Source organism: Betta splendens, chromosome 17, assembly GCF_900634795.4.
Source record: "Betta splendens chromosome 17, fBetSpl5.4, whole genome shotgun sequence".
In the NCBI taxonomy this organism is placed as follows: domain Eukaryota; kingdom Metazoa; phylum Chordata; class Actinopteri; order Anabantiformes; family Osphronemidae; genus Betta; species Betta splendens.
The window spans coordinates 8365688-8392208 of record NC_040897.2 but is presented as its reverse complement, the minus strand read 5'-3'; the positions used below and the strand labels follow the sequence as shown (position 1 = coordinate 8392208).

Genomic DNA, 26521 nt, shown 5'->3' with positions numbered 1-26521 from the left:
ATACCCGGTTATGTAAGTGAGGGTTCTTTTGTGAGAGGACGGGAGATTGGACTCTTGAAGGAGAACTTGCTGGAACAGCCGAGCGTGAGAGAATTTCGTCTCGTGTCACTGCTGATGCAACTTCTCTGGAGCGTCTGAAACTGCTCGGAAAATCACGAATATCTGAATTTTGTTGTAATTACTGACTATATTTAATCCATTATTTATTGATTTTTATCCTAGTTAATGAATAATTTCTTGTTTATATATCCATATATTATCTAAAATATATAATGATATATATTTGATAGGCATCAAGTCACTCCTTTTTTTAATCCTCCCCCCCGTCTCCCCCCTGCTCCAGTGGTTAACTCTCCTCAACCCGCTTTCTGTTTCCTTTCATGCTTTTTATGACATATGACCTTCTTTGTGTCTGAAACACTTTCACCCCCTTCGTCCTTCCGTGACTTTTATTTCACCCCACTGTGCCTTCGCTTTCCCCTACTCCCGCGTGCCCACGCTGCTCCAGCGTCTTATCTTCCTCCACACCCTCCCTCCCGCTCCAATCGACTCTCCACTCGCTCCTCGGCCTCAGTGTGAGGCCGAAAACAAGTCAGCGCAGCTGCAGAGGGACAAACCCAGGAAGGGGCGGACGCGCACCACACAAACAAGCACGATCATTTCAAGTCCTTCACAACTATTTGAACAACTCATCACATGGAGTTGGGGTGGAGATAAATACATATGTTAACATGTATATCGTTTGCTTCATCTGCTGTCTTAAAATTGACCTGATTTGACCTCACTGAGGCACTTTATTCCAATCACACCCCATCCTTACACACCCTGTATGTAGGTCAAATAAAATCAAGACAGTGATTTGATCTAAATGTCAAATAAACATTTTGCCTAATTAATTAGATAACAGCGGACCGTAACTTTGAGCGGAGATAACAAGAGATAATTGGTTAAAACAAGTGTGACACTGTCTGCTTCCATTATTGTCTCGCTGCACACGCCAACACAGCCGCACGTGCGGGTTCCTGTGACCCGACGCGGCCACTCGCGTTCGGTTAATAACACGCTGTGCATGAAACCGCCTCAACGTCAGACTCGTTGCCCGTGAGCATAATGGAAAACTGGGAATACCGAGCCTGCAGCAGTGGTTATAGTTATAGAACTGGTGTCGGGTCACCCCGGGGCTCGCCCGGTCCCCGCTGGGGGGACAGGGGGTGTTGTGCATGCCAACATCACCTTTCATCAGCGCCGGGCGCCCCCCCCCCCTTCTCCTTAACGTGTCCAAGCCAATCTGGGCTGTGAATGAATAGCCCGCATGCCTCTGACATCATGGAGTTTCCACTGCTGCGCTGCAGCGGCTTTGATATTTCACACTGTTGGCTCGCTGGCAGGGGTTCCCCACCCACCCACCGCCCCACCGGACCGTAGATGGCCTCCTGAGAGATGCTGTTTCTGCAGAAAGAGGGGAGGTGGGGGGGGGGGGGGGGGGGGGGTCATCTGATAAGTCAAAGGTCAAGTCTCCAGCAGTTTACACTCCTAGAGCAAATGAGTTGAGTGAAGTTAATTACAATACAGTTAATAGTTAAAATGAAGTATTCATTAACTTATAATCATAGCATATAATACAATCATATATTTTGGCGTTAGCTCTGAGGACTCCTTCCCTCCATTACTGTGGGAGTCACGTGTTAAGCTTTCTTTAATACCAGAGGCCTCGTCAGGTCGGACTTGAAGGCCGATATCACTGTTGGAAGGAGCATCTCCGAGAATGCAAGACGGGACCACCCCCATGTTTGGCCGGCGCTCCTCTCAGCAGCAGGAGCCGCTCCACAGAATCATCTTTGAGTTTCCTAATGGTCATAAAGAGGTAAACACGGCCCTGGAACGGCTTACGCGCGTCACGCGTTCAGCGGATGACAGACGATCTCCGCAGTTTGTTTTTGGAGAATTGCTAAGATCGGTATGAGACTTTTTTTTTTTTTTTTTTAAGACCCGGACTCAAAATTTCCATCACACGCTCACACAGAGTGAGGCGATATGACACCTCTAACTTTAGCCCCCCTCTCCGCCGCTCTGGATAATCCAGTTAGGATGTGTTCTCTGCTAAGTCCTCCGTCTTCGCTTCCTCGCTTTCAGCTGGAAGAAAAGCAGGCGCCAGGCTTTAGACGGGGCTGGTGTCCTGAAGGAACCCCTGTCACGCAAACCAAACACACGCGGTGGAGCCTGGAAACACACAGAGTCAGAGAGTGTGCACTCTGTGAGATCGCTGCTTTGCCTGGAGTTGTATCTGTGTGTGTGTGTGTGGGGGGGGGGGGGTTCAGAGGCCACAGGGGGTGATAGCTGATGTCATGGACTTAAACAGAACTGTGCTCAACCTGACAACTATAACTGTGGTGTCATGTGACTGATGTGAGGACATGGAAAAGACTCCCATTCGTATTTGTATCAGTGGGGAGAACCCTTTGGAGTCAATGCCTGGTTTGCTCTGGGGGGGGGGGGTAGAGTGAGTCCTCTATGCTGCCACAGTCTCCGTCCCGGCCTAGGGACCGGCCGGCGGCGCTGAAATAACCGCCACAGTGTTTGTCCATGTGACCCGCCGGTGAGGTTCCCTCATACTTTCCAGTGATGCTGGAAGCCGTTGACGCACGCGAGAGCGAGATTAAAGGCGGCCAAAATAACCCGTCGAGCTTGTGTAATTCAACTCTGACACATTCTGTGATCCTCCAGCCCTCCATAAAGGGAGCGTTCAAATATTCGAGAGTGACGGGCGGCGTCGACAAGTCCCCCCTCGACCCACCCCACCCCCACCCCCACTAAAGTACGATAGTAGACTATAAAGTTCTCTGCGTGCAACACACACACACACACACACACACACGCAGACACCTCTGAACACACGTGCGCCGCACTTCTAAGCACACGACGATCAACGCGAGCTTCACCTCAGACACTGTGTGCATCGAGGTGCCGTACGTGTGCCCCCGCGCGCTCCTCCATCCACAGCTCCCTCCTCGACTCGTCTCCTCCGCCCACGCCTCCTCCTCCTCCATCGCCACGATCTCTGAGTCATCTGATCCAAAAGGTGTGTTGCTGCACTTGAGAACATTATTATCTTCTTACTTTGCCGTCAGACGGACAATCTCATATTTTCCCCCGTCCTCTCTATTTTCCGACTGTCACCCGCTGCGCGTTGAAACTTTTTCGGGGCGTTGATGGTTTTGTGTTGTGACACCACCACCAGAACGGGAGGTTTCCATCTTTGTGCGTCGCTCCGCTGATGGCTGAGCGTCAGCTGGAGCAAATAGTGACTGTTGCATGCAGACGAGCTCATCAGTTGCAGGAAGCAGTCCCATCCGTGACATTAGCCGGCTGTTTAAATCACACTGTTACTGGGTTCATCACACCATTACTTGCTCATAGTCAAAGGACGCACATATGGAGTTTGAATAATCTAACACACACTCCTTCTGCCCTTCCTTCCTTCTCATTAGCTTCCTGCTCAGCTGACTCGTCCCCTTACGTCTTCCTCTCCTCTCCCCCCAGGATGCGGAAACAGCAGCATGAGCGGTGACATGTACGGCGCCGGCTACCGCTCCATCGCTAACGTGGACTACTCCTCGGTCTGCATCGGCGCCATGAGCGCCAGGCACCGCGGCTGCACGGGGATGAGCTGGCACCAGATGGACGTGCGGCGGCTCGGCTTCCCCGACACGGCCTTCGACGTGGTGCTGGAGAAGGCCACGCTGGACGCCATCATGGTGGAGGAGAAGACGCCGTGGGAGGTGGGGCCTCAGACGGGCGCTTTCATTCACCAGGCACTCACGGAGGTACGGGTTACAAAAAATAAGGTTATTATAGGCCCACAGTTCTGTATAGGCCAAATAAATCATTATGTTCAAACTTTCAGATGAGTTAATTTTCCTAATACACTTCCTCTGGTCTTTCCTCTAACAGTCAACAAGTGTCCTCACACATCTACCACAGTTTATCCATAAAAGGCTTCTCTGGCAGTGAGATCAGTAATAGCGGTACTTTACATCTCCACTCCATCTGTCGCTTGACTCGCGCGCCGTCGAGTGCCCTTCAGGCGCCGGGCCGCAGCTCCACGCCGGCGCTGTGTCAACGCGACAATGACAGCGTGTGGGTCGTTAGCCGCGCTTCACCTTGACACGCTAAGACAAGAGAAGCGCCGCCATTAACTGGAGGAGGGGACGTCTGGGCTCCGGACGGGAAACAATCACTCAGGGGGGGGTTCGCTGGCATATTTAAAGCGCCGCGGAGTGATTTAGCTTTGTAATTACAGGTGTAGTTTATGCTCAAAGCACAGGCTGAATATATAGATAAGTGTGGGTGCCACAGTGGAAAAGGTCAGAAGGAGTGAGAGATCCTAATGGAAGACGCTAGAGGAGCTGGATGCTTGGAAATTATGACTATCATTAGGTTAATTTAGAGAAAATGTCAAGTACATCTAAAATCATTGCACCGCAGGAATATAAATGTGCTGCAGGAGAGACGGCGCTTTAACGCTGCTGAGGATGAAATATTAAAAGGGTGTTTTTAATCCTTTAACCGGGGACGAGCTCAGCTCATGAAGTAAACAAAGGCATGTTCATGTATGTAGGCCAAGATTTGGAGCATGCCGGACGCTCGCAGCTTGGGTGTTTTCCACTCGCAGAAGGGAGCATTAGGGGGGATCAGCGCGTGTGTTCTAGGGACAGATGGGAGGATCTGACTTCCTTTCCTCAAGGAGCGACGGCGAGCTCACGCCGCCGCCGCCGGAGTCGAGTTCCCCCTCTCGCCCGCCGTCACCTGCCTCGCTTTGTTCTCACTCCTGCCTCTCTTTCCGTTTTGCCCTCGTTTCCACTTCTTCGCTCCTCTCACCTGCTCCGCGCTCGCGGCTGCGCGAAGACAGTAATGTGTGATTGTGTGTGTGTGTGTGTGTGTGTGTGTGTGTGTGTGTGTGTGTGTGTGTGTGTGTGTGTGTGTGTGTGTGTGTGTGTGTGTGTGTGTGTGTGTGTGTGTGTGTGTGTGTGTGTGTGTGTGTTCACAGAGAAGTCGATCGTCTTCTGCGCCGGTTTATTTTTGATCTCCCTGTTGTTTGTATGGACGCAGCAGTCACGATCCCCGTTTGTGTGCGCAGCTACAGTATGCTGGAATGTGGGAGGAGGGTCCGGAGCCTGCTCTCTTTCCAGGAAGAAATGTTTCTGGCAAAATGAAGTGAAAATGAGGGGAGTGGGGGGGGGCGAGAGACGAGGAAAGGATGGGAAGAAAGTGTTCTCAGAGAATGGGCTTTAGTGAAAGCGGGAGAATTTCACCGTTAATTGAAGGGGAGGGAGGACCGCGGGATAGAGGAAGATGTGGTTAAAGACGAGCGGGCGACAGAAACCAAAACTGACAGGACGCTAATGAGCGGCGCGCGCGTGCAGGGCGGACGGGAGGAAGAGTGAGGCGCTGCGGCGGGAGCTTTGGCCACCGAAATCCGCCTCGTAGGGTCAGAAGATAAAAAGCACTAGGTGCAATGGGTGCAGCGGTTTTATTTCGGGTTCTGCCACGCGCACAAACAGACCCTCACAGGCCACGCTGCGCCGAGCTGTGAAATTTATTTCACAGTCTGACACGCTCCGTGAATCACTCCCCGCTGTTGCTATGGCGATGCTTTGGGTGGATATCATCTTAGGCTAACGCTCCTAATTGTTAACCTTCTAGTCGCTTAAAGAGCTAGAGGCTGGTTTCTCTGGGTTTGTTCAAAGAGTTGGAGGCTGGTTCTCCGTGCTCGGCGGCAGATTGAGCTGGAGAAAAGTGTCCCTGAAAGCTTTTTATTTATTTATTTATTTATTATTTTTGCTTAGGAGCACTGAAGTGTAGCTTGTTGATAATTCAAGGTCTGGAGATGGAGCCAAGTTTATAAGTTTGTTTTTTCCTGCGTAGTGTTGATGTATAAGTGGGCACATATGGATGAAAGCCAAGTCGCTCCACTCGAACTTTTAAGAGTCATAGCTGCACTTTTCTGTGAATATGGCGAGCGTTTAATACAGTTTGTTCCTAGAGTGTCCATTTATTTTTTTTATTTTTTTTTGCAGATGCTTCAAGTTCCTAGGAGTGACGGTCCAGTGTGGATTTCTTCTCAAGATGTAAAATATTTAGTGTGGAATTGGCTCAAATGATGAAACTTTCAGGACTCTGCTTAGAGCATTAGAGCATTAAGCTTAGAGCTTAGAACATCTTAAAAACCTAGTTTTCACATGACTGACCTGGTGGTTTGATTCGAGGAACGTTTTATCGTTCCCTAAGTCGTGCAGTCGTATTTCCAGGGAATGGCCTCCTCCAGGCTAATGCATTGACGGACATGTGGACCCCCCACCGGCTGCGTGTTCAGCGTAGAGGCTTGTGTCATGACATCATCCGCGCTGGCTTAATGCAGGGCGACTGGTTCTGGGTTCTGAGACTTCTCCTCGGCTGCCGTTCCCGGGAAGCCTGAACGCCTGCCGGGAAAATGGCCCGGGGGGGAACATTGATATTAGCGCACACGCATTAGCCGCAGCCGCGTTTCCCAGAGCCGGGCGCTCGTGGAGCGCGCGTGTGTTTTGGGGCCCGCGCGTTTTCATCGCCGCTCAGACCTTTTGTGCCAGGAGAAAGTGGATTACGCCAATCCACTTTAGGCGCTCACTCTCTTTACACACGCTCCATTTTCTGTCTCTGTGTTCTGAGAACATTTGGTGCCAAATGCAGCTTCCACTTCATTTTTGACATTAGGCACATTTGTTCTGTAGCCTGAACATGCTTTTAATTTAAAAACGCCCTGATCTTTGCCTGTAGGATCATTTATGGGAGGGAATGGTGAATGTGAACAATTGTTTTAGGTTGCTTTTACTTTTAGTTTGTGTGCTTTTTGTGATTTGAAGTGATGATTTTACTACTTTACTAAATTTAATTGTGTTGCATTACAAAATTTCATTCTTTGTGCATATCTGCTGCTGTAGGTTTTCCCTCCCTGTGCGTGTCTGTGTGAGGGTGCTGGCCTGATGAGCCCTCCTCCTCTCCGGCTCCACTGCACTGAAAGTAGAGCAGTGGAGCACACGTGAGGCAGAGGGAGCGTGGGTGATTGCAATTCTGGTTGCGCATGTGTGGAGATGTGAGGATGGGATCAAAGACGGGGTGTGCGAGTGCATTCGTGTTTGCTTGCAGAGCATCTTTTTATTTTTATTTTCCCCGCGCGCACGCTTGCCTCCCGGGGAGCCGTGTGTGTGTGTGTGTGTGTGTGTGTGTGTGTGTGTGTGTGTGTGTGTGTGTGTGTGTGTGTGTGTGTGTGTGTGTGTGTGTGTGTGTGTGTGTGTGTGTGTGTGTGTGTGTGTGTGTGTGTGTTGCTGAGCCGAGGCCTCACAGCTCTCCAGAGGTTTTCATCCAGTCCAGGCATGATCCTCTACACGTGGTCAGTCATATAGACCGTTACTTGCAACTTGCATTAAAGACTGGACATACACACACACACACACACACACTTGCAACCCTTAGCTTCCTGCCATGACCAAACGAGGATGGGTCAAACTGTGGACACTAAGCTGGGATCCAACCAAGGACTACCCAGATGACTGCGAACAGGGAATGTTTGCAAACACTTACAGTATCACACACACGGTTTCCAGTTGACATATGCACAACGGCGTAATGTGTTGACATGGGCTGGCAGATAGAAGTGCGCTAAACAGTGAGTCACTGCTAAGTCCTATAAATGCTCAACCTTTAATTAATGCATCTTGTGCTCTAGTACACACTCAATGCACAAACACAAACCCGTACATTTTTCTCCATCCTGTTGTGTGCGTTGCTGACTGCAGCATCGCTACACATGACAGATTCATATCTATAGGGGCCACACTAGTCAGTGTGTGTGTGTGTGTGTGTGTGTGTGTGTGTGTGTGTGTGTGTGTGTGTGTGTGTGTGTGTGTGTGTTTGTGCGCGCGTGCGTGCGTGTGCGCGCATGCGTGCGTGTGTGTGTCTTTGTGTGTGTGCAAGACACATTGAGGCTTAAGAGAAGAGACTGTGAATGTAATGGTGCTTTCTGTGCACAGCACCGAGGGGTAAACTTAAAAGTTTCAGTTTCATCAGATTGATTCTGATTTGATGTCAGGACATGAGGAAGTGTGTGTGTGTGTGTGTGTGTGTGTGTGTGTGTGTGTGTGTGTGTGTGTGTGTGTGTGTGTGTGTGTGTGTGTGTGTGTGTGTGTGTGTCATAAACCTCTCTCCAAAGATGTGGCTCGTGCCAATATATGCACCATAGTAAACATAAGTAAACATGTCCACACACACAGTGGCCTGGCCAGCTCACAGTTGCCTAGGCGACGGATATTGACTACAGAGCACGGTTCCTATGGAAACAACGGATGCCTAACAGAGGAAAATCATTAATTGGTATCAGACAATATAGGAGACAGGGAAGATGAAGACTCGAGACAAGGGACAGGAGCGAAAACAGAGGAGGATAATGAGGGAGAGAAAGTGTGGCGAGATCCCACACACCTAGAAACATGTGATGCTGTCGTGTCAGTCTATGTTGTGGCTCCGCACTCTGTCATTCTGCTAATTGTCGCGGTTGCGATGCTGTAACATGGAGTCCATAAGCCGTATTTAAAACCCATGCAGGAGGTTTGACTGAAACGCGTGGCCACGCCCACCAACTTCCTTCCAGCTTAAACAAAGCGCAGGGCGTGTTAATAATGAGCTTTACAGGTGACTGTTTGGCCTAGAACTAGCGGGCGATCCGCTGTGGTGGACACTCCCGCCAACGCTGCCCACACTCTACACTTTCCAACTTGTTGGTTTGAATTATTCATACAGGATGCGCCGCTCCCCAGTCGACCGCGGCATCTCGAAGTCTCCCCGATAGGATGCGCTCCGCCGCTGCCTCCTCTCCTTCCTCGCGCTTGCTCTTCGATCACAGGGAGTTAGAACGCGGGCGGATCGATGCGGGGCCCGTTTCTCCGACGAGGGCCTTTGGAGGGAGCGAGGGCACGGAGGCTTTGTGTTTGTCGGTCTGCTCCCCCTGCTGAACGTTGTCTTTGCGGTGGAGGAGCTCCCAGGAGGCCGTGCCCCTTTATCGCAGTCGTTCATTCATCCTCCCATCGTCTCGCCTCCTGCTTTGACTGTCCGGTAGGAGCCGCAGCAGGTCGACGGCTCAGCTGCGTGATCTTCTATTCGCCCAACGAGAGAAAACGACTTCCTCACTTAAAGTTAATGGGCATTTGAGGTAACGAACAGCTACAGGCGGCTTAAAAGCAGTGGAAGAAACTGGGAGAGGAGCAGAAATAGCCTTGATTCCTGCGGGTACAAACCGATCGTGTAACTCCTAGTCCAGCTCCATTTTGGTGTATTATTGTTCCAGTGTAATGAAGTTTCTGAATGTTTTCCGCAACATTTTATGTGAGGCTGTGGAGGAGGCACGTATTCCTTTCGGATGATCTGATTTCGCACCCTGCAGAAGTCATGTGGGCACTTGTAGATCGTCTGTGGTGGTGATGGAGAGACGAGGCCACGCGTCACACGGGACCAGGTTATTCTCACCTTGGCTGTGTTCAGGCCGATGCCTCTTTGAGCCATCAGACTGTTCAGACTCGACCCTCGGGGAGATTACGTGACTAATGTCTGCGCCTCTGACCCAGTGATTTCATCTCAACCCCGACACCTCTAGAAGGTGTGAAGACGCTGATGTGCCAGTGATCACATTCTTTACCTCATCACGCCCCTGAGGGCATTTTAAAACTTCACTGTGAGTGTGTTTGGGTTCCACCCAGCTCCTCACGGTCTCAGTCTTCCTAGCATCCATTCGCATCCGTCTCCTCCTCATCCTACTGACTCCCATCCCCTTCACAGCTGCTGTGTGGCAGATTCCCACTCCACTACGGGCCGCGGCGTGCTAAAGGACACGGGATGAAGCGCACAAACAGATGACTCTGTGTCCTTTAGTGTCACAGCTCCAGATGTTCAGACAAGTCCTTCTATCACTTTTACACTGAAAAGACCGGGAGATATGGGGGAGCCTTCGTTTTTGTTCCCTTTGGCTCAGACAGCTTGAAAGCTGCTTTATAACTACGTCTTAACTAATTATACACTGACAACTCTCAGACTGAATCGGTGCGGTGAAACGTGTGAATAAAATGTGTAAACGCAGAGCTTGGATGGAAATTGCCTTAAACTTAAATTACCATCATTACTTCTAAAAGTTGCTTCATGCTGGAAGGAGCTCACTGTTTAGCGTCATTTACTTCAGGACAAAAGAATGAGGATCATCTGGGTGAAGCTCTACTACAGCATCCGCTTAAATAGGTGCCTTTTATTTACTGTATTTGTATTTGCATCTACTCTCCATATTGTGCCACGTCTCCATTCGAAACCTTCACTGGTGCAAGGCACGTTATGGGAAATCCAACGCGGTCTGTGGCTGGTGTGCAAACATTGTGTTTGCACATCTGTGTGGCGCATGGGTGTTCTCTCGGTATCAAACATATGAAGCGTTTTCCCTCCCCCTGCTCCGCATTTGCCATTGAGTGTGTTCGTTAGAGTAAATGGCCTCATGAAAGATTTATTCACACACCTGAGTCCCGCCTAAAAAACCTCCCAAACCCTTGTCCTTGGCTTTTCTCTTTGCCGCGTTGACCTCAAACAGCGGCCGCCGCACGAGGAGGACGCTTAACCTGCACCTGGACACTCATTTCCATTCCCGCCCACGCGCGCTCAGCTCTCGGCGGAGGTCGACATGTCCCCCATCTGAATATCCATAAGTTAAACTGTTCCTGCCGGGGGCGAGCGAGGGAGCGAGGGAGCCACCGGCCGCCACGGCCGTTACGCAATGTTTGCCGCGCGCGGCCGTCGTACGAGTGAGGCGAATGTCAACGAGGCTCAAAGTGACCTCGTGGCGCTCGGACGGCGCCGGAGTCGCGGACTTGCCCCGTTTTTTTTATCTGTCTTTCTGCCTCTTTTGCTTCGTTTCCCTTCATGTTGTCTCTCTCTCCCCGTCCCTTTCCTTCTCCTCCTCTAAACCTCACCTCTCGTTGCCTCTCCGGCAACAAAATCTCCGCCGCTGACTTCTGAGTCGGTTCCAGGCCCTGTTTCCATAGCAGCGGGTTGCCATGGAAACTAGGTGACAGTGCAGCGCATGCCATCCTCCCATTGCCAGGCAGGAGGAGGGTGGAGAAAGTTCTGCTCAGGTTTGTTGTGGTGGTGGTTTTATTTGTTTCATTTTTTCATCTTCTCTCAAGTCTCACTCTTGTGCTTTGACATTTTAAATATTCAGACCTTCTCACGCACATTTTCCCCCACAGGATATAACAAAACATAAATGTAGCCACATTTAGTTACGTTTAACTCACTTAACAACTTAGCAGCTCCTCACGTGGAAGGAGCGGGAGGATGGGCTCCAACTACTGTAGCCGCTGCGTGTGTCAGTCAGCATCACATTCCTTCAAAACCCTTATTCGGCTTTTAGATCACAACGGTCTCACTAAACTAAACATTTGTTTTTTTCCAGTTACAGCAGCTCTTCGCATTCAAGGATCTGAGGGGACCTAAGTGGGCGGGTTTCAGCCCACTTTCTGTGCCGTCTCCATCCGAGCTCGCCGCACGTGACGAGCTGCTGGCTTAGCAGCCCGCGAGCCGCTGCGGCGCGTGCACCGCGCCCGCAGGAGCGGCTGCTGCTACAGAAATAGCTCCGAATGAAAGCGCCGGCTCACCGCTACTTGTGTGAATCAGGAGACTATTGAGCGCGTTGAAGTCAAGGCGACATTTGAAGGTTTCGGCTCTGGGCGGCCGTTGATTGTTGGCCGTTGGTCACTGGATGGACCAGAAAATGTTGTGTCAACTTTAGCCTGAATTCCAGAGCCCTGACTTGTCTTCGGGATCAGACTTATTATTCAGCCTCCCCATGGTAACACCAGCAGCTTCCCACCTGACCTTTTAACCCCGTCCTGTCCAATCGGCAGCAGGTCCTCCCACCGCGGGGTTCTGGCACCGCCAGCTGAGCCGTGATGTCGGACTCCGCCGTTGACCGCGCGCCGGCTGCAGCGCATCTCGTTCCCCCAGCGCCGCACCTTTTAATCGCATCCAGCTCGTACGCTCGTACTCCTCCGCTGCGGCTTCCGGCCCGGCCTCCGTTTCAGCCTGTGCCAGCGCCTGGCATCCAATATATCCTAGGAAATCTTCCCTGGGAGGAAAGTAAAGCGCTCATTAGTTTCTGGGCTGCACACCGTCACAGATGGTCACAGTTACTTGGGTGGATTGGACATTGAGTCGGGTTGAAGAGGTCGTGACCTTAAATCAAGTGAGATGTTTAACCAGTGATGGACACGTTGAGAGAACATATCTGAGCATCTGTTACAAGAAACACTGGAAGGCGTTCTACCAGTTTACATGCTCTCCTTATCCTGCGGTCCACCAGCGTTTTCTGTTTCTGCCTCCGTCAGTACTTTTAACGTGCGTCTCGTAGCTCCTCTGGTCCCTCACACACACAGCAGTCACACTACGCTGGGCACAAACCCATCACGTTGTCCCCTGAGCCTGCAGCTTTGACTGCCGACTGTGGAGGCTCAACACTTCGCCTGGTGTTCCTACTGTATAATGAGACAGTAGAGGTAGTTAGGGAACAGTTTTATGATCTGCTACTTAATGAGTCTTGGACTGGGCTCGTGTGAAAACCTGCTAACGGCAGCCGGTTGTGTGGTTCCAGTGCTGTAACAGGGAAAAGAGGAGCGGTGCTGATCCAGACGGAGCTGAGTTGGAAGAAGCCTGATTCTTTCCCTTGTCCCACAGTCATTTTTCATTCATACACAAATAATAAATCTCAACTGGAACCTCATTGAGATCAATGCTGTGTGACAGGCCTTTTTCTTTTAATTTGTCTGATGTGGCAGCAACAAATTCAAGTACTGAAGCCGAGATGGGGATGTAGTGATGAGCATTGAGGCGGTTTGTAGAATGAAGCACTTGGACCGTAGATGAGCAGACTTTCTCTCTCGCACACAAACCAAGAATAAATTAGCTGTTGTTGTTTTTTTTTTAAAGTTACTTTTTTCAGGTTGTTATGGAAACTGGCCTGATAACATCTGCAGCGGTCCTGCGCTGTTGTTCACGTAGACCTGTCTCCACAGCCTCTCTGCCAAATTAGATTTACCGTTACAAAGCAACACTGGAGAACATGTTCGACCCGTTACTGTACAAGCACGGCCTTCAATGAGCTGCTTTGCCTCAGCCGGCTCATTGGACTGGAGTGAACCCCGTCCCCGCTTCCCTCCCCTCCTCAGAGGTAAACTGAGGAGGCTGGAGACAATTTATTTGCCGCACTCGTGAGCCTCTCCATAATGCCAGGCTGGCTCAAAAGGCTTTAGTGGGGGGGAGAGCGAAGGAGTCCCACTTCTGCTTTATTGTAGGATGAGTCATCAGGAGGTCTCCAGCGCTTTGAGACCCGTGAGGAAAGAGATGTTCTGAAACGACAGTCGATGCACGCGTGTTTTTTTTTGTTTCCAATCAGGCCACTAGAGATGGGGAAACTAGCATTCTTAGCCATCATTAGCCTGAGCACCACCACGGGTTGTGTTCCTTTTGAAACGGGTGTCGTCGTTAGGCGTCGTGTGCTGCAGAATAACACCAGCAGCAGTAAAATAGCGCCTCCAAAGCATCCATCCACACGCTTCTTCTACTGTGGCACCGCAGAGCTGCCCTGGAGGTGTTCTGTTAGTTACTCTTTGCTCACGGCTTCCCTGTGCTACTGGCCTAGTGAATGGACTGGACCGGGTGAGTGTGCTGCCGCCGGAACCTCCACCCGGCTGTCCTGTCCCCCTTCTGCGTCCCGTGGGAGGCCTCTTCAGCAGTCGGGCAGGCACACTGGCCCATTTTACTTCCCTTCGTCTCCCGCCTCCTTCCGCCGCTCACGTCCCCTCCTCCCGTCTCCTCCAGCTGTTGCCAAACTCTCCGTCTCTGGCCGGGCTTTCACACGGCTTCACGTTGCCTCTGTTGCCGCACCGATTGGCCGAGTACAAGTGATATAGGTGTGTTAAGAGTCTTGGGCTTTGAAGGCAGCATCAGATTGAAAGGGAGCGGGCTGAAAACGAGGGGAACCCCCTCCCTCCTTCAACTCTGCCTGCTTTTAAGCCAAACGTGTCACTGTACCAGCCGCTCACGTTTTGCTCTAGTTTCCCTGCAGCTCACATTGCTTCTTCAGTTTTTTTCCCTTCTCCCAACTGTTCTGCAAGGCAGATGAGTTTATTAATTACATATTCACTGACTCTGTGCCTTCCCATCCAGTGCGAACTTTTTAACAAAGTCTGCATCGTTTCTTCATCACGCTGCACCAGGAATAGCAAAAACACGGCTTAATTAATTCAGCCTATTTGACTGCGTTGACTAAAGTAGTGACCAGTCAGGTCTTTAGAAAGTTAAACAAAGCCAATGTCCACGCGCACGCCGGGAGTGCAGGCATGAAAGGCAGTGCTGAGAGCATGACAGTGGGCGGTGGGTGTGGGCGTCTGAAGTGTGTCTCTGTCTCTCTCCGCCAATGTGAAAAGTAGTGCAGTAATTAAAGCAAACCTCTCTCCAGTCCCCGGTGGAAGGAGGAGGCAGAGAGGGTGAGAAAGGCGGCGAGAGGGAGTGGGAGACAGAGAGAAGAAAGGAGAGATAAAAGCCGGAGACGGCTATTTTGGACGAGCGGGGAAGAAAGGGAGGTTTTAATTTTAGCTCAGTGTGCCAGATTGCCACGAGGGGAGAACGTAGCCGAGCACAAAGATGCAAAGTGGCCACGGCTCCACGCACACACCAGCGCCGAGGCTCACAGCAGGGGGCATGCCATAGAAAATCAGCCCCGAGACCAGAGTTTCCTGGGTTCTGATGGAAGCACCGCGTCGGAGCTTTCACTTGTCTTGGTGCAGAAAGTGCCCTGTAAACACGGCAGCAGTGACCCAGTTCAGAGCTGCGTTAATAGACGGTGAATAATGATCCTTCATCTCTATCGAACCCCCGCGCTCACCTGAAGTCAACCCGCTAATTAGGTTGCCGGGAGACTCCGACACACAGTCGCGCTTTTTTTTCTGCGAACTGAACAAAATCCCTCAAATGCCAGCGAGGCGGCGACGTTTGTTTCCCCTGGAAACGCTCGGGCGCCGCTTTGGGGTCGGCGCTTTTGTTCTGGCGTCTGCTCCTCCGTCGCTCGTTAATGAAACCCGTCTGTTCCACGGGCGTCCCGCTCTGACCTACATGCATCGCGGCGACCGGTGCTAAAGTTTTGTCTCCATGGCAACGCGAGGTGTGGGGGAGAGGGATGCACCTACTTGAAACACAGGATGTTGTTGTCTTCCCACAGTAGCCTGAGCCTCCCAAATGCCCACACAAGCTGCGCTCGGATTTATATTGGAGCCAATATCCTGTAGCTCGGTGTCGGCTCTTTAACACCTTTTCACATTCCACATGTCAAGTCCAACACAAACAAGGTATTTGTCCTAGTAATGCAAAGGCTGGATGAATGTGGAGGAAGTGGATAGAGGATGAGGAAAGGTCTCTGATGTATAATTTATCTGTGCTGTGGGTGGAGGGGGTGAGGAGGGGAAATTTGAGGGAGGAAAGGTGGGTGGGCAGAATGAAGGAGTCAGGGAGCGGGAGGGAAGGATGGGAGACTCCAGCACTCACGTTTTACCGTGTCAATAAGTCCTGTGGGTTTGTATGTATTCAGAATGGTTTCTGAAAACACACATGCTGAAATTAATTAGAGTTCATCATGGTGTTTGTTTTTATTTATAAAGAGCAGACAGCAGCAGCGCTTCAGTCACTCCGGCTGCATTACACTCGCACATGCAGAGTCAAGCTCCTCCGGGGCACTCGGCGCCTTTTTAGCATTCGCTGATTTGACTTTTGAAGGAGGATGCAGCAGGAAGAAGAGAGGGAGACGGGATGAAAAGGGGGATGGAGGGACGGAGGAAACCGCGGCAGGCTGTTGCACCCCTGGAGGGAAGAGCAGATCTGCTTTGTTGAGACCTCATTCTCTCAGCCCTCCCTCCTTCCTCCTCGTCTTTATGCGTTACTTTCTCTCCTCCCTCCTCCTCTTCTACATGTTCCCTCAAGACGTTTACACGTTTTTGCCATCCACATGCCTGGCTGCGGGCGTCGGATGAGGTGAAATGGAAAGGGAGAGAGGCGGCAGATATAAAATGCACATTCCTTCTGCGAGGAGTGGGGGGGGGGGGCAGCGGCGGGGTCCGCAGAGCAGCGTGAGCCCAGTGAACGGCCACAGAGAAGATGGGAGGGAACTTATAAAATGTGATCTGAAAATATGACCTAAATAAAAGCACCACCTCCTCCTCCTCGCTTTGTTTTTTCCTTCTCTGCCCCAGAATCGGCTGCGTTTTCGTCCGTGCGTCCCTGTATGGGATCGTGGGCGTGGGTGTGGGTGTGGATGTGGGCGTGCAGTGCCCACACGCACACCCACAGAGACAGAAGGCACGTCATCTGTTTGTGTTTGAGGGAGGGCAGTTTGAAAAGTTGACACTTGCTGCAGACCTTAAATACAGAGTATGAGTATATGAGCACCCAGCACGTCCACAGTGTCTTTGGGTAAACCTGATCTCAGAGAGCAGTTCATCACAGTGAACACAGTGGAAATGTCATGCAAATTCATATCGTAATTCTGGACTCTGAAACCACCCAATGTCAGTGGCATCATATTGAGTGGCGGTCGCCAGCTCTGCAGGATCCAGGCTTTTTTCCCTGAACTATGAATGATGGATGCAGGTGGATGGACGGTAGAGTGTGATTTCTGATGTGATGGGAATCTTCCACGTTCATGTTTTGTCTTTGTTGCGGCGCACGGCACGGGTCGGGTCACTCAGACACAAGCTTCCGCCGCCACATTGAATAATTCAGGAGAAGCCATTATGCTTCAGTGTGTTTGTGTGTCTGCAGACCAGGTTGTGCATATGTAGTGTGTCAGTCCTGGGGACTCATGCAGCTGTGTGTGTGTGTGTGTGTGTGTGTGTGTGTGTGTGTGTGTGTGTGTGTGTGTGTGTGTGTGTGTGTGTGTGTGTGTGTGTGTGTGTGTGTGTGTGTGTATGGATAGATTGATTCATTGAAAATGTTGCCTGTGTGTGTTGTGTCTTTTAAGTAGACAGCATCTGGTCCTGTCCTGAATAATGACCCCTTATCTCTCCTGTAAATGAACCACACAGGCCTCGTCTTTACCCTGGAACCAACATGTCACCGTTGATCCCTTATCATAGTAATCCCACCACTCTGATGATGATGCATAAATGAATTGCATGGTGCCAGAGCCGCATGTGTTGACATATATACAGAATGTGTATGAATGTGACTCACGGCACTCAATGCATCCTCCTCCTAGCGATTCCGTGTGAAGGCAGCGTTCAGGCCTGTGGGACACAATCGTAGCCGTTAAACACCTAGAATGTGACTAAATGTGAATTGGTCCAAACGCCCCATGATTTATTGTCTAAGTCACTGTTCAGTATGGGGGCCGGGCCTTCGCGGTCGCCATAGCTCGGTATCGTCTTACGCTGCACTGACCTGAGTCCTCCAGTCACCTGTGACTTAAAGCTCTGGAGTTACACGGCCGCCATACATCTCAGCGTCGTGAATAATAGCTGAGGGGGTGATGTCATGGCTCCCTCACTCTAAACCTCCTGGAGGCTCCTCCTGGACTGGATGTCGACCTCATTGTCATTCTGGAGGTTCTGCACCAGGTTGTGGGAGAAAACCCACAATGTGGAGCAGATATTCTGGAGAACCTTTCAGCGTGGTTTCATTATTTTTCACCAGAGTGCGTTTTTACACAGACACAATCTTGTTGCCGAGTTTGCTCTTGCTGCAGCATAACATCTCCCACGTCTGCGCTGTTGCCGCTCATCCACCACCATGCGACCCCTCCACCCGTGCTCCTGCTTTCCCTCCGTGTCACAGCGGAGGGTGAATTATTCATGTTCGAGCCACTTTGCCGGCGGAGACGAGCCGTGGGGGGAAGAGCGGGCTCCACGTGCCTGTCTCAGCGTGACTCTTCTCTCCAAAGACCCCGGACGGAGCAGGCACCACGGCCCGTTGTCCACCACTCCGCCCCAGTTTATTTATGAAGAAGATGCTTCATTCGTCATAAATTCATTCATTTTACCGGGTAGAAGCACTTGTGTACTTGTGTGGCTGCAAAGACATTTCGCCAACTGGACATTTTGACCACAGACATACTGTAGCTAAGCTAGATATGATTGGAGACGGGTGGAGACAAATAAACCTGCCTGAAGCCACATTCACGTCAGACCCCAGTAATTAAACCCCACTCGCAGGTTAATGCATGAGATGCCGTTGCGATTCTTTTCTCCGTTTACATGTTTGATGTCGAGCCTGAAAAAGTTTCCCCACGTTCTGCAGATTCCGTTCCTCTCCTCCCACACACACGCTTGTGTCTCTGGAGGAACCGCTGGTTAGATGTCTGGGCTCAACGCGCGCCTCACGTGACGGCTGAACTCCAGTTGTTCATACGTGGAGGCCGTTGTAGCTCGGCGCCGTGGAGTCGGTCTTCCAGTGCGTTACAGTGCGAGAATGTGGGGTTCGTTCAATAGGTGGAACTGACTCGGACTTGGCTTCCTGTTTTGAATCCTTGTTGCTCTGGCCCTTAAATCTGTTTAGCTGCACTACCATACGTTACATTGTACTTTCCAAGCTCTTGTAGCCTGGCAACACTCACTGATAAAGTGATTTTTTTATATATTACAGTAGTGGTCTAACTGTCTTTCCCGTATTTAGTTGTTTAATCCTTTTGTAGTTTTTCCACATTAAACAGAACTAGCGCTGCAGTATTTTCAGGTTTTGTGGTTTAAAGATATTGGCATCGTAAAAAGCTGAAAGCATTCGGTCATCTGATCGTGGGTTATGTACTGTACAGTACAACGTAAAGGCTTGAGTCCGGGACTACTGTGATGGTGAGGATGTAGTAATAATAGTCAGTGATGCTCTCGTTTCTTTCTTTCTGCCTCCAGATTAGCCGCTGCTTGAAGCCTGGAGGGCGGTTCGTGTCGATCACCTTCGCCCAGCCCTTCTTCAGGAAGCGCCTCTATGCTCGCGGCGAGTACGACTGGTCAGTCACACATCACAGCTACGGAGAAGGCTTCGAATACTTCGTCTATGTCATGACAAAGGGCGAGAAGCTCAGTCCAGCGGATGCAGCTCTGGAGAGGAAGCAGCGGGAGGACCTCCACCCGGCTCCTCCCGTCCTCGCATCAGCACCAAGTGACGACGAGGAGGACTTTCTGTGCAATATTGATTTATGAAACGACTTTTTAATCCAAAGGAAGGTTATTGTTCTTATTGTTTCTGCCTCAGCTCCTCCGATTGTGTCACAGTCCGTCTGTGGCAGCACCAGCCTGTCTGCCCAAGACAAAGCAACACATCTGCACAAGCACATACAGTAACAAACCCTGTGTTAATGTCTATTCATACTGTACGTCAGTGAGACCCCCCCCTCGCCCTCCTTTAGGTTCCACCCAAAACGAGTCGTCCACCGACACGCCGGCGCCGCATGTGGCCATAAACACACACAAGTATAATAGTTTGTCCTGCGCGTTGTTTGTTCAGGAAACATGAGACCTTGCTTAAATATAGACCAGAAAGGGGAGAGAGAGAGAGCCGGGCGTGCAGACAGGCGGGATGGCTGGTGACTGGAGGAGGGGGACCACATTAATAAAGGAGAAATCATTTATTTTTAATTCTCCACTGAGATCTAATTACCGACTATTTTTAAGACTTGAAAAAAGGTGTGTGATTATTCAGACGCCTCGTGTTACGTCCCATGATTTGTCGGCTGCTGGGAGGCTGCGAGGGTCCGTTTTACATCAGATGCAACGTTGTCTCGCTAATCTCTCATATTTTGTAGCCGTTGTAGGGCTTTCAGTCATATTGCATCATGGGCAGGCCAACAGTCCCCTTTAGTTACTGTTGCCAGGTCTGTCCAAGTCTCTGTCTGCACTAAGGATGTATTATAAGAGCTGCTTCTAGTGGGACATTGTAACTTAAAATCCCCTGCAGGCCAAAAGCCTTTTTTTCCATGTAATGTGGCCCGTGCAGCAGAAATAAACCCAGATCCGTGGCTCTCACGCAGTAAACAACATACGATGCCAATGGTGGACAATGATGTCGCAATTTCAGATCTAGAGTCCAAGAAGACTTAGAGTGGAGAGAAATATACAGAACCCGACCAGGTTCTTTAAGGTTGATACACTAACAGAGTGCATGGGAGTGCTGTGTTACCACGTTCTTTGGCTGTAGGCTCCCACAGTGCAGCGTCTGATGGATTCAGGACTGTGGAAAGACGGAGGAGTTCGGCCTCCTCTGTGTTAATAAAGGAGCGCAGTGGAGTCCACTGCTTGCAGTTCATTCAGGCTGAGTGATGTGCAGTGGCGGAGACCCCAACAGTGAGATTTAACTTGACTAGACTTAGCTTATATAACCACAGAGCAGGGCTCAGTCCCCGTGCAGGAGAGCTTTAGCCACCGCCTTCCTCAAAATCTTTTGATCTTCGCTGAGTTTTTTGTTTCCTCGGCTGATTGCCTGTCATGCAGGTGTCTGAGGCTTTGATTTAATATAGAGGCCTGTGTGCGCGAGAGAGTAGAGACTTTTCTCTCTTGCTGGTAATTGTCCTCCATGCTTTGTTGCCCAAGGGCAGCAACAGCGCTAATCTACTGCATGCTCAATGCTTTTCTCTCGCTGTCTGTCTCTGGTTGACTTTCCCCATCACTCGTCTCCGCTCACCGTCGGTGATTATTACACAAGGTGATTAATGGGCCGGGGGAGAGAATGAAAGAGGTAATTCTTCTACAGACAATTCTGATCTTTTCTGTGACTTGCCTTTTGTGGTCAGATGGATAATCTGGTCAAAACTATGTAAACATGGCGGTTGTAATACAGTAAGATGAAAATCCACCCTCCTGATCGTTCGCGCAATCACCAGTTATTCCTGTTGGTGGAAACCAATCTGCATCAGACTACAAAAAGCCCTGCTGCTGCTTTCAGCAGCTCTGTACGTCTGCCCGTCTCCCCCGGGGCGGCATAATGGCATAATATACTGTATGGCAGGCTTACGTAACGGGGGCAGGAATATTAATGGACGTCCACTCAGGATGGGCCCAAAGTGGATTTAGATCAAAGCGCCGGCCTCGCTGGTTTGAACCAGGGGCTGAGAGTCGCTCTCTGCTGCGTGTGTGCTTGTCTGTTTGACGGATGACAACAGGGGCCACGATGGCTCTGAAGAGCTACGGCGAGAGTCAGAACTAGTATCTTAGCATAACACACTGAACGAATGAACATCTATTAGCAGCACCTAGCTAACAGTCATGTAGTCTACTAGGACTATTGCAGCTTTTTGCTTTCCTCCTGTATTATATAACAGTTCAGAGAGTCATCACCACTGGCATCAGAAACTGGAAACTGGAAATGGTCACATGTCCACAAACCCATGACACACAGTTCAATATCCAGCCAAATATGTCGGTCCGGTTCCGCCCATTGGCGTGAAGAGTGTAAATGTCCGTGACCTCCGACAGACGCATCCTCCACAACAGCGCTGATGCTGTCGGGACAATCGATAATCCCACTGATGCTGACGCTGATGACGTTCTGTTGATGCCCCGTTGTCGGACTGGAAGCGCAGTTCAGAGGACAGTCCAGATCAGTGCTTGTGTTTTGTTTTTATTCCTGCGTCCCGACACCGCGGATGCTCTGTGACACTGCAGGCTCACGGCCTCTCACCGAGTTGCGACCGGCGCTCGGTGCGGCTTCTCGTAGCGCAGGTGGAGGAGAGGCGATTATCGGCCGACACAATTTCCTGAGTGACACACTTGGCAAACAGCGTAGTACAGTGTTCGTCGCCTTTCCTCCCACCTGACAGCTTTGACTAATCACAGGTCACTGTTCGTGTAATAAAGCAGTGATTGACAACCAGAGGTGCTAATTCAGGAAAGAACAAAGAATTAGGACAGAATAACAAACAGACGTCCACACATTTGTGTTCAGTGAGACAATGAAGACACAGATGGGACTCTTACTGTGTGTGCTGTGATATCTACATAGTACTGTATATACGGTCACAGTATGTTTCTCACGCCTCCAAATGGTTTTTATATAAATCCAAATGAGAAAAAAAAAAAATAAATAAACAGATTGTAGCATAGTGCTCTGTGGATTTACTGCATGGACGTCACAGGTTTGCCACAGTCACCGCTTCTCAGTGTTATTTACCAACCCATGAAGCCTCTGGGGTCCAGAGAAGAAGTGCGTCACTTCCCTCAGCTGATGGCGCTGGCCCTCGACAACAAGCCAGCGTTGCAACAAACGCGCCGTCGACGTTGTAGAAGGAGAGCACGTGCTGCGGCGTCCGCGCCTTTTGCTTGTGTTTCCTTTAACAGGACGGGCCTCGCAGCCACCGCAAGTGCTTTGCCTGCAGTGGCCTTTGTGTGAGAACACACTGTACAAGCAGACTTTGATCGATGTCCAGTCGTGGCTCCCTAGGGGCCTGTGGTTTAATAGATTCACTAGTGTGGGGCTGTTTAACAGCTTAGCAGATGGATCACTGTTTCCTTCCCTGCTCCTTAACTGAAGATTAGTATTTATTGTCACTGAGGTGGGAGCTGTGGAGATTCACTGCAGCCTGCGCTAATGAACAGTAGAGAGGCTTCACCGGACCGTCCGAAACCAGATTTCTCATGTTTATGCGTACGTGAAGCAATGCTCTGCCGCTGGAGCTTCCGTTCCCCTCCTCTACCCTCCTTGTGTTAATGTTGAAAGCACACATGCCAGAGACCGACATTAACGTTTTCTTTCACCATTTATTAATTCACCAAATACAGTGAAAATGGCATCATAATATACAATGACCCATTCTTAGAATGTCATGACATTTTTTGCTTCATAAATTGATGTTTCATTATTGAAAATATTAAGGTTTCATGCACAACAAACCATATCCAGTTTCTTTAAACAATGGTACAAAATAAACAAAATTTAAAAACAAAAACTGTAATGTCCAAACTCTGTCAAATAACCACGTGTTATTTGAGGATACTCGTAAACAGTGCAATATACTCTAAAACTGCCATTTTCTAACAAATTCATCAACGAAGCTCAAGTCACAGTATACGATTTCTTAATAATAGTTTAACATTGATGTGTGCAAAAACCCCAGACACATTCAGTTAGTCTTTAAAAAACGTCCGACCTCTGATATAGAATGAGACCAGTCCACCAAAATCGCAGAGTCTCCCCTATGAACCCTAGTCTCACTCTGAATATCCTCTCTGAAGTAGAAATATTTTTGTTGATGAATTGTAAGACGATAGACTAGCATATCATTTAAATAACAAATATTTAGATATAAAAATACAAATATGACTTTTGTTAAAAAGAAGCGTGCCAGGGTAAGAGTGGTGGCACCTGTGTTGGCACCGGAGTGACAGTTCATGCAAATAGATGAAGAAAAACTCGAAATTTATAGAGGACGAAACACCAAAAATCTTTTTAAATAAAAGTAACAGAAGAAAGCATATTTTCTCATCCATTTCATGACTCATAGTTTAAACATTTAGTGTGATCTCCGTGTCTCTGCTGGCCTCTGTAGATATCTGAATGAGAAAATGCAAAAGATTAGAAATGGATAAAAAAATAGAGAGAGGAACAGTAAAGATATGTGCAGGAGTAAAACAGCTACATGAAGGTGTCAACGTGCACCTTTAACCACTGACGGGAAACGCGAGTAGATTGAAGCCAGTGGTTCACTTTTAACCTGTGGCCTAACGTTGTTACAGTAAATGCCAGAAGATACAAAATAAAGGGATTCTACTACAGAAAATATTTGAACATTGCACCATCCTCGGATATATGTGTTTACATACAACAGGTCTCCTCTATTTAGTAGACTATAGTGTTTGGTTGGTCTGTTTTAAAAGCGTAAGCAGCAACAGGAATGCATTGGACCAGTGCTGAAAGGACAGCTCCCTTGAATGCACCGTCGCTGACTGAATCAACAAAGCAACGTCTAAGGGGGGAAGAGGGAGGGGGGGGGGGGGGGGTGTTGGCGGCGTGGGGCGTCTGACAGCTTAGCCTACCTACTGTACAACTTATTGAAATGGAGGCTGGGATTTTGCGTCAGCCTCCAGTTGCAGTATTTTGTTGCTTACAGCGCTTTTTGGAAATAAATAAACGAGATGGTGGTGAAGTGATGACAAGTTCATCCATCATTAAAGTCAGCAGAGGTTGAGATACAGAGCAGTGTCCGCCATCTCAACATCTCGCTGCGCAGCAGTAGTTTAAAATCGGGATTCGTTCGGAGAATTGCCAGCAATCCAATGATAAATGTTGGTCTTTTCCAGAGTTTCTCTCTTTCTCTTTCTCAACATTTCACCATTTCTCCCTTTTACCACTTCACCTCCTTTCTCCTTTTTGCCCTTCTTTGCCCCTTTCTTTCCGCTTCCGTTCATCCTCCCATCCTCGCCTTCGTGCCGTCGTTTTCTCCTCTAATCCTCGAACATGCACAGCCGACAAGTGCTTCAAATCGGTGATCGAAATTAAAAAAAGTCTGCAAGGCATCGTTCGCGTTTAAACCCCGGGTGAAGACTTGTCTGTCATCCCCTTCAGGACCTCGTCTATTCGGTCGTCCTCGATGACCACTGTGGGGAGAGAAGGGGAAGATGGTTTACTGAGGTTCACTCACACATGATACATAATGAAGTTCACACTCGTTTATTCTAAGGCTCGAGCCATTTAACCCTAGCCAATATTTTGGCGCACGGGCTGAGCAAATGTGACGGCTGTGCGTTTTGATGTGGAAAACAATGTCTAAATGAGCCTCCGTGTGCGCGCAGTCTGTGAAAAACATCTCATTCCCGGTAATGGCGACGAGCCAGGCGCGTTGTGTTAAATCCTATTGTTTTGATACCTGCAACACGGGGTGTGTCCTTGATGAGGATATTTTCTGGATGAATGTTAACCCCTTTAATCCTTGACTCCGTGCTGCGTCTTCAAATATCAAAATATTAGTATAGTATTGGATGTTCTACTGGGAGTTACAAATTCCTCACTTTTCCTGTATTTTGCGTATCTCGTGTGAGGCTCTAACATCTGTGTGTGAATCCCGTGGCCGCTCGACTGAGCACTTATTGTCTTTTACCTCGCTTGGCTCGGCCGATCTGTCCCAGCTTCGGGGGTCTTTTCCCCTGCGACGCAGCGAAAAAGGCGCTCGTGTCCTGTAGTCCGCAGCTAAAGGACATCTGGTTGACGTCGCTGTCCGCCCCGTAGCCGCTCATTTTCCCCTCGTTGTATGGCAGCACCTCGGACATTGTGGTAGCGACGGAGGACGATCACCGGCGCGTGAGGGCAAATAAACCGTAGACCCGCGTCTTCCCCGGGGGGCTTGAACTGCTCCGCGCTGCCGTAGATCCCTGGCGCTCGTGCGAGCCGCAGCGGCTGATGTCTCGTCGTGCTCGGCTCCTGCGTGAGTCTGACTCGGCGCGAACGAGGGGTCCAGCGTCTGTGGTCCCGGCCGCTGTTCGTCGGTCTCCCTCCGGAAGCGTCTGGATGCGCTGCAGCAGCAGGCTGGAGGCTGTGAGCGCGTCTCTGAGCGTGCGAGAGAGAGAGCGAGGGAGAGAGAGAGAGAGCGAGAGAGAGCAGGAGCTGTGCTCGCCTGTGTTGCTGACTGATGTCTGGTGAGGAAAGTGGGAGATCCCGGGATCATAAAGGAAACCCAGGCAGAACGGTGAAGTCATCCATCCGGGCTCGAAGCGCGCGCGCGCGCGCGACCGTGTGTGTGTGTGTGTGTGGTGGAGTCTGAGCCGCAGAGGAGCAAGAGCGACACCAACAGACGAGAGCTGACGTTGCTCGGTGCAGCTTTAAGACTGGGGAACTGGGCCTAGACTCTTATTTATGGTGCCTAACCATAAACTGTAGCCTCACGGCTTTATATGCAACAAACAACGAAAGGTTAAACATCCACACAAAGGAGGTATGCTCAATAATGAATACAATAACATAACATCTACATTTATTTACATTTTATTTGTAACAAAGTACCTTACAGTTTACATTTCCTGAAAAAACAAAACACGAGTCTCCTGTGGGCACTTAACAGAATCCCTATTCTATATAAAAGTCATTGGATGTACAGTAAATACTATAATGCACAGTATACATTACACAAATAACATCTAAAAACAAACTTTGATTAACCAAATGTCAATGTGTACAGAATATTGAGCATCTACTATATTAAATACTACAATTGCAGTATTGAACATAGATTCTTATGTGACGATGTGCATTTTAGCCTGCGACTTGGTTATGTGCCAGAATCAAACAGTTAATTTCAGCACCTTGGACAGAGACAGAACAAAGGACGCATGAGCTGCATTCGAAACGATGACACTTCCCTGGCTCCTCTTTGTGTTGAAACGTCTTGTTCCCGCACCATATGGTGTCTCATAACAAGCTGCAACCGTGAGCTGACAGG

General features: G+C 49.7%; 2 protein-coding genes across 2 annotated transcripts in view; one reads left to right on the top strand and one right to left on the bottom strand.

Moving 5' to 3' along the window:
* ece2a (endothelin converting enzyme 2a) overlaps positions 1-22195 on the top strand; it is a 35821-nt gene extending 13626 nt beyond the window's left edge. The window contains exons 3-4 of the mRNA XM_029132049.3: positions 3541-3824; positions 19011-22195. Coding sequence (XP_028987882.1) covers positions 3541-3824; positions 19011-19301 — 575 coding nt within the window. The 3' untranslated portion in view covers positions 19302-22195. The remainder of the gene's footprint in view (positions 1-3540; positions 3825-19010) is intronic.
* A 635-nt stretch (positions 22196-22830) lies between these two features.
* Positions 22831-25757, bottom strand: camk2n1a (calcium/calmodulin-dependent protein kinase II inhibitor 1a). The gene is made up of 2 exons (XM_029132052.3): positions 25187-25757; positions 22831-24686 (listed from the first exon to the last, which is right to left on the bottom strand). Exons 1-2 carry the CDS (start codon positions 25353-25355, stop codon positions 24616-24618), a joined length of 240 nt encoding a protein of 79 aa, XP_028987885.1. The 5' UTR covers positions 25356-25757; the 3' UTR covers positions 22831-24615.
* Positions 25758-26521: the final 764 nt, after the last annotated feature.